This window comes from Catharus ustulatus, chromosome 13 (assembly GCF_009819885.2).
Source record: "Catharus ustulatus isolate bCatUst1 chromosome 13, bCatUst1.pri.v2, whole genome shotgun sequence".
Taxonomy (NCBI): Eukaryota; Metazoa; Chordata; class Aves; order Passeriformes; family Turdidae; genus Catharus; species Catharus ustulatus.
Genome location: NC_046233.1, coordinates 10381629 through 10396398, shown reverse-complemented (window position 1 = coordinate 10396398; position 14770 = coordinate 10381629). Strand labels below are relative to the sequence as shown.

At 41.5% G+C, this 14770-nt stretch overlaps 1 protein-coding gene across 8 annotated transcripts in view; it reads left to right on the top strand.

Annotated features, from left to right (window-relative positions):
• SLC6A6 (solute carrier family 6 member 6) overlaps positions 1 to 14770 on the top strand; it is a 92776-nt gene that overhangs the window by 67730 nt on the left and 10276 nt on the right. For all 8 annotated transcript variants that reach the window (XM_033071917.1, XM_033071915.1, XM_033071916.1 and 5 more), the window contains 7 exons: positions 258 to 390; positions 3714 to 3848; positions 5752 to 5855; positions 5970 to 6094; positions 10702 to 10814; positions 13476 to 13613; positions 14652 to 14754. In XM_033071917.1, coding sequence (XP_032927808.1) covers positions 258 to 390; positions 3714 to 3848; positions 5752 to 5855; positions 5970 to 6094; positions 10702 to 10814; positions 13476 to 13613; positions 14652 to 14754 — 851 coding nt within the window. The remainder of the gene's footprint in view (positions 1 to 257; positions 391 to 3713; positions 3849 to 5751; positions 5856 to 5969; positions 6095 to 10701; positions 10815 to 13475; positions 13614 to 14651; positions 14755 to 14770) is intronic.

Sequence of the window (14770 nt, the reverse complement as noted above, 5' to 3'; positions counted from 1 at the left end):
AAAAAGAGCTTAAATTTTTAAAATGTTGTGCAATATATTGAATTAAGGAGTCCCACAGACATAGAGGAGATTTAGGGTTGCAAAGCACAGCTTTGGTCACATAGCCGAGTGTTGACTTAGCAAGAGTTTTGAGAGCAGAGATCTGTCTGTGCATCAGCTGCCCTGCACACCATTGTGTATTCTCAGCCATCACAACCAGTCTGCATCAGCTGAGCTCCTGCATCTCTCTCTTGTTTTGTTTCCTTTCAAATATTCAGGCGCAATGTGCTGAGCTTGTCCTCGGGAATTGAAGATATTGGTATTATCAAGTGGGATCTAGCACTGTGTCTCCTCCTTGTCTGGGTGATATGTTTCTTCTGCATTTGGAAAGGAGTCAAATCCACTGGGAAGGTATGTGCTCTTTTACCCGTTCTATAATCACTGCAGTTAGAGATGTGAGGAATACTAAGTAATGCTGTTCTTGAAGATATTCCCCATTTCCTGGATAAACTGTATTTTTCCATTGAGTAAGAGAAGAATTCATACTCAACTGACTCTTGAAGGTCATTACCAATGTCTAAAATGCCTGTGAGTCAAGTAACCATTACTGGAAGGGCATCAAGAATTAGATACAAGCACAGATTGAGCCGCACTTAGGCTCTCAGAAGATGAACATCCCACTGGTGTCATGAGTGTGGAAGGTCTCAGGCTTGTGATCTGGGGTGCTGCTCTCACTGTGTGTTCTCACTCCAGCCAAGTTCATTCCAGTGCAGCAGGATGGATGCTAACATACCCATGGTAGGGGTGTTGTGGAGGCACAGCAGTTTTGAAACGCTGCTCGCTTACAAAACAGCTCTGTGTAGACACACAAGACTAAACTTAGGTACTTGTTCAGGAGCATTGTCACTGACACGATCCTGCATAGCTCGTGGGTTTGGTCCTGTCACATACTCTTCAGAATCATGTCTTCCTGTAAAGGATAACAGTTGCATCACTCCTGAATGTCCTGCTGCATTGAAAGTCTTGGTCAGTTGCTTGGTGTAAAGCATAATATTGTTCCCCCTTACATTCAGTAGTGGTTTTATACCTATTTTTATAAGTTTTGAAGCCATTGTGTTTGTGTAATTCTTAGCTTTCAAACTTGTTGCTTGAGGCAGTGTTAAGTCTGACAGGGGAGGAGGGATCTCAAGGTACTAAGTTCTCCATATTTCTTCTCAACTAAGTGGAAGGAAGTGACCCCATTAGTGCCCTTCCTAAGGAAAAGGCCACAGTGTAAACTCATCTTTTATCAGACCCCAGAGAAGTCAGAGGGAGAAATTCCAAGTGCCTCAGCTGCAGAGAGAGCATCATTTAGCAGTTTTTGCTTGTTGCACACTGCAGAATCAACCAGGAGGCAAAACTTTATAGGAAGTCAGACCTCATGAGTTCCACTCTTGACTAAAGCACTTGCTTTACTGCAGTTTCTGCCTTGCTTTCTGTGATTTTTATCAATGAGCCTCATTAAAAAGCTGGTGCCTTACCCTGGATTCCTGGCACCTTTCCCCCGAAGAACAGCTTCCACACCTCTAAACCACGCACTGACAAAAAATGTTTGTTTTTCTATTCCCTTTGACTGATGTGACTCAGTGAGGAGATTGTACAAGTTTTATAGTAAAGGTAGATGCAGTAAATCTCCTGCAGCAGCAGGGTGGAATTGAACATTTCTGCAGCACCTTTGGCAACCCTGGTGTCTGCTCAGCAAAGGCTCCTGTAGCACAGAGAGGCATTCCAAGCTCCCTGTGGTACTATCTCCACTCCACATGAACATAAAAGGTTAAAACCAGGTCTGTTAAAATCAGTTATCTAAAAATCTGTGTTCTCTGCAAATCCTGCAGAAGGGTCTCCTCTCTAGAAGGGATGGTTGGTAGGAATTCACTCTCTGCTCTCTGCGGCTCAGAGCTCGTGCGGGTGTGCAGCCAAAGACCAACAAAACCATTGGGAAGTCTCCGGTTGACTCCATTAACTTTGGGGTCAAACAAAAGTAAACTGTAAACTCTAATGGAGGACTTGAATTATTTGAGAAGTCTAGTTTACTTTAGGAGAGGGTTGTTTATAGCACTTCCCTGCTTTCCAGTGTGTTAATGGCTCTTTGGAGAGTAGGGTGGGGGTGGGGGGAAGATGTAGTTTTAAAATCTTTTAGCAAAGCATTGGATAAATAAATACAAAATCATGATGAAAAATATTAGTTATGCTTAAGCTTCAGAAAATGGGCTTGATCTTAAAAATTCCTGCAGCATTGTGAGAGAATCTCTACCTTCAGTGCAAAAACTCTCAGTGTATTTTTGTTCATTCAGCTCTGGCAAATACGTCAAAGTTTTTTTTGTTTGTTTGGTTTTTTGGGGGGTTGTTTTGTTTTGTTTTGTTTTGTAAGAAAACTTTGATTTTTTTATAGTTCTGACTTATTTTTAAAAAATAAGAAGGTGCAGAAATCCCCCTTTTATCCTGGTTTTGGCAAAGCTAGGCTAACGTGCAATACATGTTGTTTGTGGAAAATATACAGAAAACTCAAAGAGAGAATTAAAAAGGGCATGGATGAAAAAATTTCCTTTCATTCTATGAAATCAACCCTGCTCTGAGAGTTATTATGGCAATGCAGGCTTTGAGCTCTCCTCATTATTCTCAGAGGACACACTTATGAAGAAAAATGGAACATCCTGGGATTTTTTCAGTAGTTAAGCAAATTCTGGAAAACAAAAATACATTTTAACTCATGGCAGCAAACTGTAATTACCTGGGGGAATCATCTCACTCCAAGAAAAATGCCCTTTCTTGGATAGTAGCGACTGTAGCACAGCAGTTATGTAAAAAATGAGAGAAAGCACTGGTGAGCAAAGAAAACAAAATATTAGAGGTCAAAAAGTGTGGGTCTAAAGATAGAACTGTCCAAATGCAAGCTCAATTAACCCTCGTGCTGGAGATGAAAGCAAAGGGCTCTTTCATCAAATGAATGAGGAGATAACAAGAAGAGAAGAAGTAGGCTGTTATTCAAAGAGAGTGGGAATAGAGGTTAAAGATAATGAAGACATATTTTCAAACTGGATGAATAGAGCCTTAGTTTCCAGTAATGATGTTGCTGAATAGGCTGCAAGGGCAAGAATGAAGTTTTAGGACTGGAAATTACCACTGTTGAGGCTGATGCCAACCTGAAGGTCTTGGTGTGTTCAAGGAGATGGGAAGGGAGAACGGGAGCACTGGCTAAATTACCTTCATCTCTGAACACAGTCCCTGGGGAAGTTGACTGTAGAAGCAGTGGTGGGGCTGCACACAAGGTCAGAGGCAGCAGCAGAGCTTGCGAAACAGTTTGCAGTTTGTAAGTTTTAAAGTTCCAATAAAGAATGAGGTAATGTTTCAGGGGCCCTCAGTGAGGAAACCTTTTCACTTCCCTGGCAGACGTGTGCTTGCCATGTGAGGAGGACAAACACAAAGACAGAATTTGAACAAAAGTCATGAACTGTATAACATCACATCTGAGTGACATGACCATTGACTGGGCCCTCTGGAGGGATTCATGCATTGCCTTCAGACCTAAGGCAATAAGGTTTAAAGACCATTAAACTGAAAGCAGACACAGAAACTCAGGTTGGACCCTTTTTTAGGTATGAAGGGGCTTTGAGTTCCCAGTGTGAGACCTCTCTTGATTCTGGAGCTTTGGCTGCCACAGACTAAACATTCGTTTTTTCTTTTCTGATTTCCAGGTAGTGTACATCACTGCCACGTTCCCATTCATCATGCTCCTTGTTCTGCTCATCCGTGGCGTGACCCTGCCTGGAGCTGCAGAAGGCATCAAGTTTTATCTTTACCCTGATATCTCACGGTTAGCTGACCCACAGGTACAGAACCAGCAGTGGGGAGCGGGATGATTTCCTCTGCAAAGGGGGATGGTGGAGGGTGATGGTGCTGATGTAATAGCAATCACTTTTTTTTTCCACAGTCTTTAGAGGTCCAAATATAGCATGAACTTTAATGCTGGGTTATATTTTCCAGAGATCTGCTTGAGAAGGTCACTGTTAAATGTGTTAATGCATCTTTCCATGTGTATGTTTGTGTGTGTATGCGTGTGTATTTTTTTTATGTCAAAGGACTCTGAGGCTGTAGACTCTGTCCCGTTATACAATCTCAGCTTTCTTGTTGGTAAGGTAAGGGAGACGCATTTTTTTAATGAGGGTAGTCTTTAGTTTCAAAGGAGAGACACGTGAGCTTCACAGATGGACCAACAAGCGACAACTGTGAGTACCAGTGTCACTTATCTCCCACTGCTCAATAGGAGGAGATTGGGAGAGGAGTGAATGAAATTATAGAAGAATGAAAAGGTGGAAAAAATGCTTTTTGAAGCACAGGAACTACTCTTTGCTTAGCCCTGGCTAGTGGGATCCAGGCTTACTTTTTTGTATAGATAGAAATTCTGTCTGTGCTCACAGAGTGCAAGTGTGGGACATTTGAGTAGATCAGCATTGTTTCAGCCAACAGTGTTCATGTGAGAAATAAAAACAAACACACAATATTCCCCCATGAAAAAAGAAAACAAGGGATCTTTGAAAATAATAAAATGTTGGTCGCAGTGATAGGAAATAACATCTGTATTTGCTATTTCTTTCTAATGAGAATTTAGTTAAAATTCCAGTAGTCGCTAAAGAACTGAAGTAAAGGGTAAAAGGGTAATTGAAAGAAACATCATGAAAATTTAGTTCATTGTCTAGTCTTGTCCTCTTTTACAAGACACCCTTTTCACAGGAGACATTATATTTTATGAGTGACTCTTCTTTTATGGGACCCTATCATTTTTATGATCTACTATTAGCCCTAAGCAGAGTGTCAGCAGATAATGCAGGAGAGGTTCACGTGAGCTGGCTGGCTCCCACCCACGGTCTAGCAAAAGCATCACTCTGAGGAGACAGCAGTCAGCAAGGTGCTGGGAAGTGATGGTGGGAGGGAGGAGGTAATGGTCCTCAGTCTACATTCTCACTTACTCAGATTCCTTGCTGGTTTCCACTGGTGTTAGCAGACTTGAATTTACAGAAAGAAGAGAACAGATGGGATTCAGAGGATGTGTTTTGATAGCTTGCTATGTATTTACTAGCCAAGAAGCTCATAGTGTATGGTTATTTCACTCTGTGTTTTTTTTTCAAATGTAATCAGGACAAAGAATCATGAGACCAAGATCAGATATGTATCTTATAAAATGCATTGTATTTTGCTTGTTTTCCCCCTACCCCTATGGCTTTTTATCTTGCATTTGAACAGGTACAAAAACAACCAGAAAGCTAGAAAAATAAACAAACCAAATACACAAACCTGTTTCTCAAGCTTTTCACATCCTCAGTTTAAGGAATCTGTCAGCTGACTCTAACTGAAATGAGTTACAAGAGAAATGAGCAATGTTATAAATACTTCTGCATTTCCTATTGCACTGAAACACGTTTATTGTTGCGCCAACAGGAAGGATCAGCTGAATGACTAAGAAATTAGAAATATTGAGCATCTCTGGGGAGGGGAAACAGGAACTATTGTAGAGATTATGTTCTTCTGGGTTCTGATGCTAACAATTTTCTTTTCCTTGTGAAAACCAAACTTGCAAATGTGTTGTTCTCTTTCTCTGTCTCCCTGGTCCTTTAGCTCTCACCCTCAATGGAAACAATTATTTTGTTGATTTTGCTTGGTTTGAACTGTGTGTTTGTGTTGATTGTTGCAATGCGACAATGCTGGTAATAACAGTGTTTCTGTCTTTCCCTTTAGGTCTGGATAGATGCAGGGACACAAATCTTCTTCTCATATGCAATCTGCTTAGGAGCAATGACTTCCCTGGGGAGCTACAACAAGTACAAATACAACTGCTATAGGCAAGTTTCCATCCAAGGGGGTTTAGTGTTTTAGCTAAATGATGTAAATAAAGTAGGGACAATGGGTTAATTTTTTTTTTAATTAACTTGCTCCATGACATATGTGTGACTTAGGGACTGTTTGCTGCTGGGATGCCTGAACAGTGGTACCAGTTTTGTGTCTGGCTTCGCAATTTTTTCCGTCCTGGGCTTCATGGCACAAGAGCAAGGGGTGAACATTGCTGATGTGGCAGAGTCAGGTACGATGGTGTTGGTGGCAGTGGTGGTGGGCACTGCCGCCCAGCGTGTGAGCAAAGTTCTGCAGACCCAATCAGCTAACATCTAAGTGATAAAACAGAACAAGATTTCCCATAATTGCCAGAAAAAATAATCATTTTGTTGATTTGGGCTTTAATCTAGAGCAGTGAGGGTTAGCCGGGGTTGTACTGTTTACTCTGTCTTGATTAACAGGGCAGCAAACACATTTCCTAAAGTCTGCTAATCTATTTGAGTTGAGATTAGAGCTAAGATAACCACACCATTATCCAGGATCCAGAATGTCATTGATTCAGGAATTTGTTCCATCCTTCTTTTCAGACTACCTTAATGTTCATTCAAATGCAAATCACCAGTGTTTGTGTGTTTTTCATAGTTTAGTGTTGCTTGCTCTCAGCTCTAGAGTAGGATTAGTACCTTGGCCTTTTGAAGGGACACACACAGACATGCCCAAATCTCACTGAAAGAGCAGTTGGAGAACTCCATCTCCAGGGTTTTGTGGACCATTTCACCCACAGGAGCTCTAGGTGTTGCAATCCTGATTTTGTCCTCTGTAGCTTCAGTGTGAGGTTGACAGAACTGTCAAAGTCCAGTTTGAAATCTGATGTTCACTTAGGTTTCTCCCTTATTTCAGAAGTGTCCTTCCCATTAACATTCAGAGGTAGCACTTGCAGAGGTAGAAGCTCAATCCTCATAACTTGTGACTGTATCTCAAACAAAACAGGAGACATTTTTCCTCTGTGCATTTCTAGTCCATGAGGGCAGGTGTAACCATGTGTTTTCACATAGAACAGACAGATTAGTTGGGAATTACTGTGGAAAAATAATGAATCAGGCCTTGACAGCCATAAGGCTTAAAGCTGATCAGATTCTAGTAATAACAGTGTCACCTGAGTGCACTTTTGATATTTCTTTCTAATTTTTGAGCACTTTTAATTCAACTGCATAGAATTTCTGCAAACATGCTATTAAAAATGAAAGTCAATATATCTTCTAATAACATGGCTCTGGGAGTTAAGTCTTTAAGAAAAATGTCTCATTTCACAAGGCCTAATGAAAAACTAATGACACTGATGGCACCACTGTATTCTTGGGTGGCTGCAATAGCTCTTGCAAGTGCAATTAGTGACAATCTTGGCCATAATGCTTATTTTGATCAGAGGTTGATTGCTTTGTTTGGAAACAGGAAGCAAGGGAATAATCCTATTGAATGAATCATAAATAGCCCTATTTTTTTGATTTATATGTAGGTGGATCAATTCCAAGAGTAGTGTTTTTAAGTATTTGTACATTAGGTTTTTATCTGGTCAATATTTATTCTAATTTTTATTATTATATCTCTGATAGAGGCAGCTGCATTCCTGTCACTTGACATTTCTAGAATTAAACAATTCTATAGTAACACTGGATTGTTAAGTAATCTTTAAACACAGATTACCTCAGTGTTTAAATACTCTTTTTCCAATACCTCAAAAAGCATTTTTTAAAGGAGGAGTTTAATAGCTTATTATAGGGACAACAAGGGCACAGACTGACTTCTGAAATTGGCTTTTGATTTTTTTTTGCATATTTTATTGTCTACTCTTTTATTTAAATCCATACCACCAATGGCCAGAGATTGCAGCTGTCTCACCACGCAGTGGGTGCCCATCACTGCTGGTCTTTGGCTAAGTCCTAGGGGACATTTTTATTTGACAGTAAACACTACTGAAATTATCCAAAAGTATCCAAACTATCTCCCATGTTTTTTTCTTGCTGCTTTTCTCAGAGAGATAAGTGCAGAGCTACTGCAGACACTTGGTCCCCCTGGCATGAGTGTCCCAGCACCTGCATGGGGCTCTGGGAGAAGTTTTCATTGCTTCTTCTCAGCACAGAAGGATTCAGCAGGTTCTTGAGCCTCTCTTTTCTGCCTTGCCTTTTTTGGTTTCTTTAGATGGAGGTCAGAACTGGTCCCCTGGGTCAGGAAAAAGCGAGCAGAGGTGCTGCCATTGGCTGCAGCACCTGGCAGAAGATGTTGTCCAGGGCTGAGACCCCATCTCTGCCCAGCGAGTTAAATTCCTCCTGCCCTATCCATGACACCATTTGTTTGCCCTCCTGAAAGCCATGGGAACATCAGCAAATTTACTGACAGCACAATCTCATGGCCACATTTTTTCCTGGTGCCAAATTCAGTGTTGGTGCCATGTGCCTGGGACACACTTGTCAGCCAGGGCTGGCTCCTGCTGACAGCACTGCTCACTGCTGGCCTTCACTGGCTTTAGCAGGTTTACTCAACATTAACTCAGACTTCTCTGACTCCTCAGTGAAAGTAGATTTTAAATAAACAGGTTGGGTTTTTTTTTGGAAATTCTTTTAAAGATAGAGAGGAAAGCAGTGGGTGCTCAACAAAACCATAGTGAGTCCTGTCTAATCCATGTGGCCTCTGTTTGGCTGGAAAAAATACTTTACCACCCTGCAATTTGTAGCGCTGTTACACCAGAAGATCTACCTTTTTTTTTTTATTTATTTGCAAAGAAATTCAGATTAAGCATGTCTGACAATAGTGCCTTGGGTTTCCTGGTGCCTGCCTGGTCTCTGCCTCTGCAGCTCTCCAGCCATGCCACAGCAGCCCATGGCAATCAGCCAGTGCGTGGGCTGGGATCATGGCAGTCCTCACTGGCTTTTAATAGCAGCCACAAGTGCTTCACTTTTGCAAAACACCCTTCAAAACAACAGGGTTTCAAATTAAATACAATTTTTAGATTATTTATGTTTCAGTTGAGGGCTTGCCAGGAACATTTTCTTTCACATGGACTTCTCTTTTTATATTTGAACACAGTTTCAAAGAAAAATCAAAATTAGCTCAGGGCTTAGGACACTTGGTATCACAGTGCAAGAACAGTTTTACTGGCCAAAGCATACAGAATTGCAGCAAATTTTGAGGAGAGCAGTCTTTCATCTATCTCATCAATTGCACAGATCAGCTGCAGATGCCATCTGTTAGCAGCTCTCCTTCAGAGAAGATCTACTGTATGATCCCCCTACTGAATTAAGGGGGGAAAAAAGCAAAGCTCCCCAAAATTTGAGACATTCACCAATTTTTTGGTATCTTCTGTCGTATAAAATCTTAGTTGTGTTTCATTTAAAATAAAATTAGTTGTTTGATTGTTGGCTAATATGTATTTATTTATGCTCAAATATTTTCAGTGACTCAAAGTTTTTCTTTAGTTTGAAAAAAAAGTCATCTCATTTTACCTTTCTCTTGCTTCTTTTTCCATCTTTCTTGTTGGAAAGGAAAAGTGGGAGGTAGGAAGAGCAGTGTTAGAGATTTTTCTGTACAGATCAGAGATAAGATTTTTTGGCCCCACACTGCAGCATCTTAAAAAAAAATCCCTTTTCCTATTGAAAATTACACAAATCCACTTGAAAACTGGCACTTTGAAGGCTCCTCAAATAAACAATCAGATGAGCCAGGCATTCCTGGTTTCACTCTGAACTGTAATCTACCCTCAGAATTTTTTGTCAGCCTCACCAAATTTCTTCACATCCTCCGAGAGCCTGCCATAAATGCCGAGTTGTGGGTGTTGCTGTCTCCCAGTGGTGGAGGGCTCTTCCTCTCTCCACAAAAGCTCTCCCAGAGGACAGCTGGCAGCACCTGGCTGCAGGTGAGGGTGCCTCTGGAGATGAGCACTGTGCCTGTGCTCCGTGTGTGGGTACCAGTGAGGTGACACCTGGTCACAGGGCAGGCGAGGCCGCGCCTAGGGAGGAGCACTCCACACTTTGGGTTCCAGAGCAGAGACCCTGGGCACTCAGCCCCAGCCCCACTGGTCCTCCTACACTTGCAGCCCATCCTGCAGCTGGGGCTGATGATGGCCATGCTCAGTGTCACTGTGGCAGGTCCATGTAGGCTGGCCTGGATAGGGGCAGATGGTGCAACAGCATGGGGAACCAGTTTTACACAGAGTGATTTTACACCCCAGCAGTTCCTAACAGCAGTTTCTCAAGTTTCAGTTGATAAAACTGGGAGTAGCCTGATCACTCAGTGCAGCAGGGAGGGTTTGCAGAGGAGAAGGAGCAAACTCCTTGGAGTGCAAACCCCAGTTTAGCAAAGCCATGCAGGGTTTGGAGGTTGCATACAGAGGGAGGCAGTGGTTGCATTAGTGGAAACCCCAGGGAACATTTGTAGCAGAGTCCCCTCCCTGCATGCAAAAGAGTTTCATCATCATCTTCATCATGACCATGTGGGCCAGCAGTGGGATTCTGCCATTCCCTTGGGTCACCCCTTGTCCCCCAGCCCCCAAGACTGTCCTGTGTCCATGCAGGGCAGGTGTAGGACACCTCCATTATTGGCATGTTTGAGACAGATGTTAAAACTGGAGATCTGTCAGCACTGGCCTCGGGGTTTGCCTGTGGTTTCTGCTGTAGTCATGCGTGCTTCGATTTCAGATAAAAGAGCCAAACTGTTTCATTTCTGGTATTTCCAGCTGCGTTTGGATTTATCTGAACGGAACCAGGCATTCCTGAATTTGAGGGTGGCTACCTTTACCAAAGAGCTGGTACTTACTTCTTTTCTTCCCTTCCCTTCCCCCCTCCCTATTTTCTCTTTCTCTAGGTCCAGGCCTGGCCTTCATTGCCTACCCAAAAGCTGTGTCCATGATGCCACTGCCCACCTTTTGGGCAATCCTTTTTTTTATTATGCTTCTGTTGCTTGGACTGGATAGCCAGGTTAGTACAATGGATAAGGGATGTGTGACTTACTGTGTCAGCACTGCTGACTGAGAAAAGCTGGTTTTGCAGGCATGGATTAAGAAGAGAATACCTCTAATGCTGCTTGAGAGGAATTTGTCTGGGTTGCTTTTTAGTGTAGGAGCTGCACTTGATGAATCTATGACTGCTGATTATAATATTGTGTTGCTCAGTAAGTCTATGCCAACAAGAAGTAGTGGGATCTACCACACTAGGGTAGTACTCCTTAACCTAAATTTCAGTCCTAGTCTGGCCACCAAATACCACCATTTTGCTCACAATATTTTCTTACTTTGGAAAAAATGCTTAATCATTTTAAAACATGAAGGACTTGAGTAGTCTGTTCCACAGAGTACTGTGTGCCATAGTGCACCTCTGGGTATATACACCATTAAAAAACTAAGGCCTAACAACTACTAGGAATATGGGTTTTGATGGTTGCCAAGTGCAAGAAAAGAAAAGCAAAGCCAGCCTGAGGTACAAAAAAGCACATAGTGTTTTGTACAATATGTCCAGGGTAGTTTCAGGAGCAGTGAGAGGACAAAGCTGCAGCCTTTTTTGGTGGCCTTGGGCTTGGAGGTGCTGAGCAATGTGGGATCCTGCTGACTTTCACGTCAGCAGCATGCATTCAGTACCTCCAAACAGGCCAGAAAGCATCTCACATTCCAGCTGTACTAATTTTATAGCACACACTGCTATTAATTAGTAAGCATCAAAAAAAATCAAAAAGTTGAGTGAGGAAGTTAGGTTATTTTTCCCAGTGGTTTCTTGTAGGAATGTTGAACTAAATACTGCCAAGGAACCTGTAAATCATTTCTAGATAGTCTACTTACAAGGAAATGTGTTACAAGGAATTATGCAGTAACTACACATTCAAAATTGCCTAAGTTTTCTGCATTCAAATATAAAGTCGCTAAGATTAAAATATATATATATATGTATATATTCATAAGGATGAAATGTTTCTGTAGCCTAAATGCTCTCCCATATGAGGAGAGCTCTGTAAATGAATTTTTACCCAGTTGTGTACCTAATCTTTGACTCTTTTTTAATTTCATTTGCCCTAAATTGCTCTTTATGGCCTAATCTTTGAACTCTAGTGAGCAACTCTCAATTGCTCCTAAGTAAATATGAAAATACCCAATGCTGTGGTTCAGCAACCCTATGCTTATGCAAATTGGAAGCTGTCTAGTAATTTTAAAAAGCTCCTCACTGCGCAGAATGATTAAAACTAATTGGAGCGCTTAATTTCTCTCCTCCACCCCTCTGGTTTTTTGGAGTGCAGTCAAGCAGGTTTCTGGAATGCCAGAGCAGTTTCAGATCAGATCAGCTCAAAAGAGAGAGTTGCATTTAAAAAGGAAACCAGTTTTACACAAGTCAAAGTAACAAGACAAGAGGCAATAAAATTTGATGGAGGACAAATCTGTTTGCAGGAGAGTCTGTGTTTCCATAACAGAGCTTCAGGAAGAGGGAAGGGTTGTTATAGGGCATTCTTGGCACTGTAAGAGCCAAAGGTGCCAGGTAGGAAAATGCAGCTTTTTCTGAAATAATCTCTGCCTTAAGTTCCCCATGATAAGTTATTAGTTAAGATGATGTATCTACTTGAAGTGAAGATCTTTTTTACAGAGGCAGCCTTGATGGGTACCTCCAATCCATATCCTCATGTCTTCAGTGAGCTTGGTGCTTTTGTACCTTGCCAGGTAGAAAGCACAGATCCATCAAAAGATCCCTTCCGTGGTTTTTCTTGAGAAAGTTCAGTAGTTGCTTTCCTTCAGGTGCAGTAAGATCTGGTTTTTGATTAACTATAAACTTTTATTCAAATACCGTTTGGGTTATTTGCTTAACTCAAGTTACACAGTTGTATAGTTTTCCAAAGGCAAGTAAGTATAAATACAGTTATCATGAAGCGAGATAAAGACTTTTAGCTCATTTATTCAGAGCTTCATTTTTGGTGTACAAGTGCAAATAGTTTGCCAGATCATTGAATGAGGACTGTATGAACAGCTCCATTATTGCTGCAGAAGTTCCCAGAGCCTCAGTCAGAGATAACTCTGCTCACAGCTCCACAAAGGACATGTACAGTCAAGAGAAACTGCTGTTTCACATCACAGGCTGCTTTCCCTTGGCTGGGTTTTCACTAACAAGCCCAAGAGCAGAATTATATCAAATTGTGGAATTAACCTAACTGGTATCTGTGTCATTTCCTGGCACATCAGAAAAAGTCTGGGAGGTACTCTCCTAGCTCGGACTTTTTTGAGTGTTTTCCCTCTGCCTCTTCTCTAGCATAAATCCTGTGTTCATCTGGAACAGTGACAGCATAAAAGCCACACAAGTGCCTTCCTGTCATCAGGCAAATAAGTGCCTCCTTCATCCTTGTGGCTTGCATTTACAGAGCCCCTTTTCAGCTCATAAGGCTTCTAGGTAATAAAAAGAAATTCTGAAAGCTTGTTCCAACTTGAGAGCTACCCCCACGCTCCAACCTCGGGGTTACAAAGGAATGGTTTCTATTTCTTTATTGAGAGCAGCACAGAGCACAGGTCTGGGGTGTTGCTGGGGAGGGTTTGCCCAAGCAGGAGCCAGGATGAACTGCATGGCAGGTAGTCTCCAAGTCATTTCTCTGCTGTTGTTTTGCCCCTGCAGTTTGTTGAAGTTGAAGGACAGATCACGTCATTAGTTGATCTGCACCCATCCTTCCTAAGGAAGGGTTACCGACGGGAAATCTTCATCGCTATAGTGTGTTTCCTTAGCTATCTTCTGGGACTAACTATGGTGACTGAGGTAAGTAGCACCTGTGCTGCAATTTGCCTTCTTTTTTAGCCACTTTTCAGGCCAGTTTTAGCTATGATTGAGACTGCAAAGAATTAGCTGCTCAGAGGAGAAGTGCTTTTTAGATGGACAGAGCATCTTTCATCCCTAGATCTGAAAGCATTTTGAGTGGGAGTCATGTATCTGTTCCCTTTTCAGTCACAGGAACAGAAATGTGAAATCTCATTAAATTCAATCTGATCTCAGGTACCAGTCAACATGAGTATGAATATTAACATCTAGTTCTAAATGATGAAACCTATAGGAAACCTTCAGCAGAGCATATTAAGAACCCATCCAGTGGCATGCAGGGAAAGAGATTTTTATCTTAGTTACAGAGATTTGAATTAATTAAATTCCACTGGATTTATTCTAGTATAAACAAGACAGGAATATGTTCCAGTGCCTGCACTGTTGTGATATGGATCTTCAAAATAAAATCCAAGTCAGATTTTAAAAACAACTGGAAGAGCATGACTGTTTCAGGTAAAATAGCACCTGTAGCAAAGATGCCCAAACCCCACAGTTTTTCAAGTGAAAGTGCAGTGTAGTAAGAGCAGAGTCTAGCAGCAGAGTATAAATAGTTATAAAACAAAGAATTAACTATTTTCATTAAAGTAGCCCTTTCACTCAATAAATAAATGAAGACCCTCCTGATGAACTGACTTTTATTTTTAGTCTTTTTAAGGTGTTAATGTTAAGAGGCAACCATTTATTTCTTTAAATGCCCATCCTAAAAGGCTTGTGAGAAGGAAAGATTTAAGTATCTCAGTAGATTATATTAAGTGGCTTAATTTTGTTTAATCATTGTCTAGGTCGGAGTTATTCCTGTAGTAAACTTGCACATTCCCTGGGGAAAGTAATGGCAAAAATTCATCTTACCTATTTGCTAGATGCTGCTTCTTATTGAACAGGAGTCGTTGGGATATGTTGGTGGATGTTACTGGGAGGTGGGCCTGAATTCTTGGGGTTTTTTGGATCTTAACCAATTGTGTCTCTCTTGTATTTCAGGGTGGCATGTATGTTTTTCAACTCTTTGACTACTATGCAGCTAGTGGTGTATGCCTTTTGTGGGTTGCATTCTTTGAATGTATTGCTGTAGCCTGGGTTTATGGTAAGTGAGAATCCTT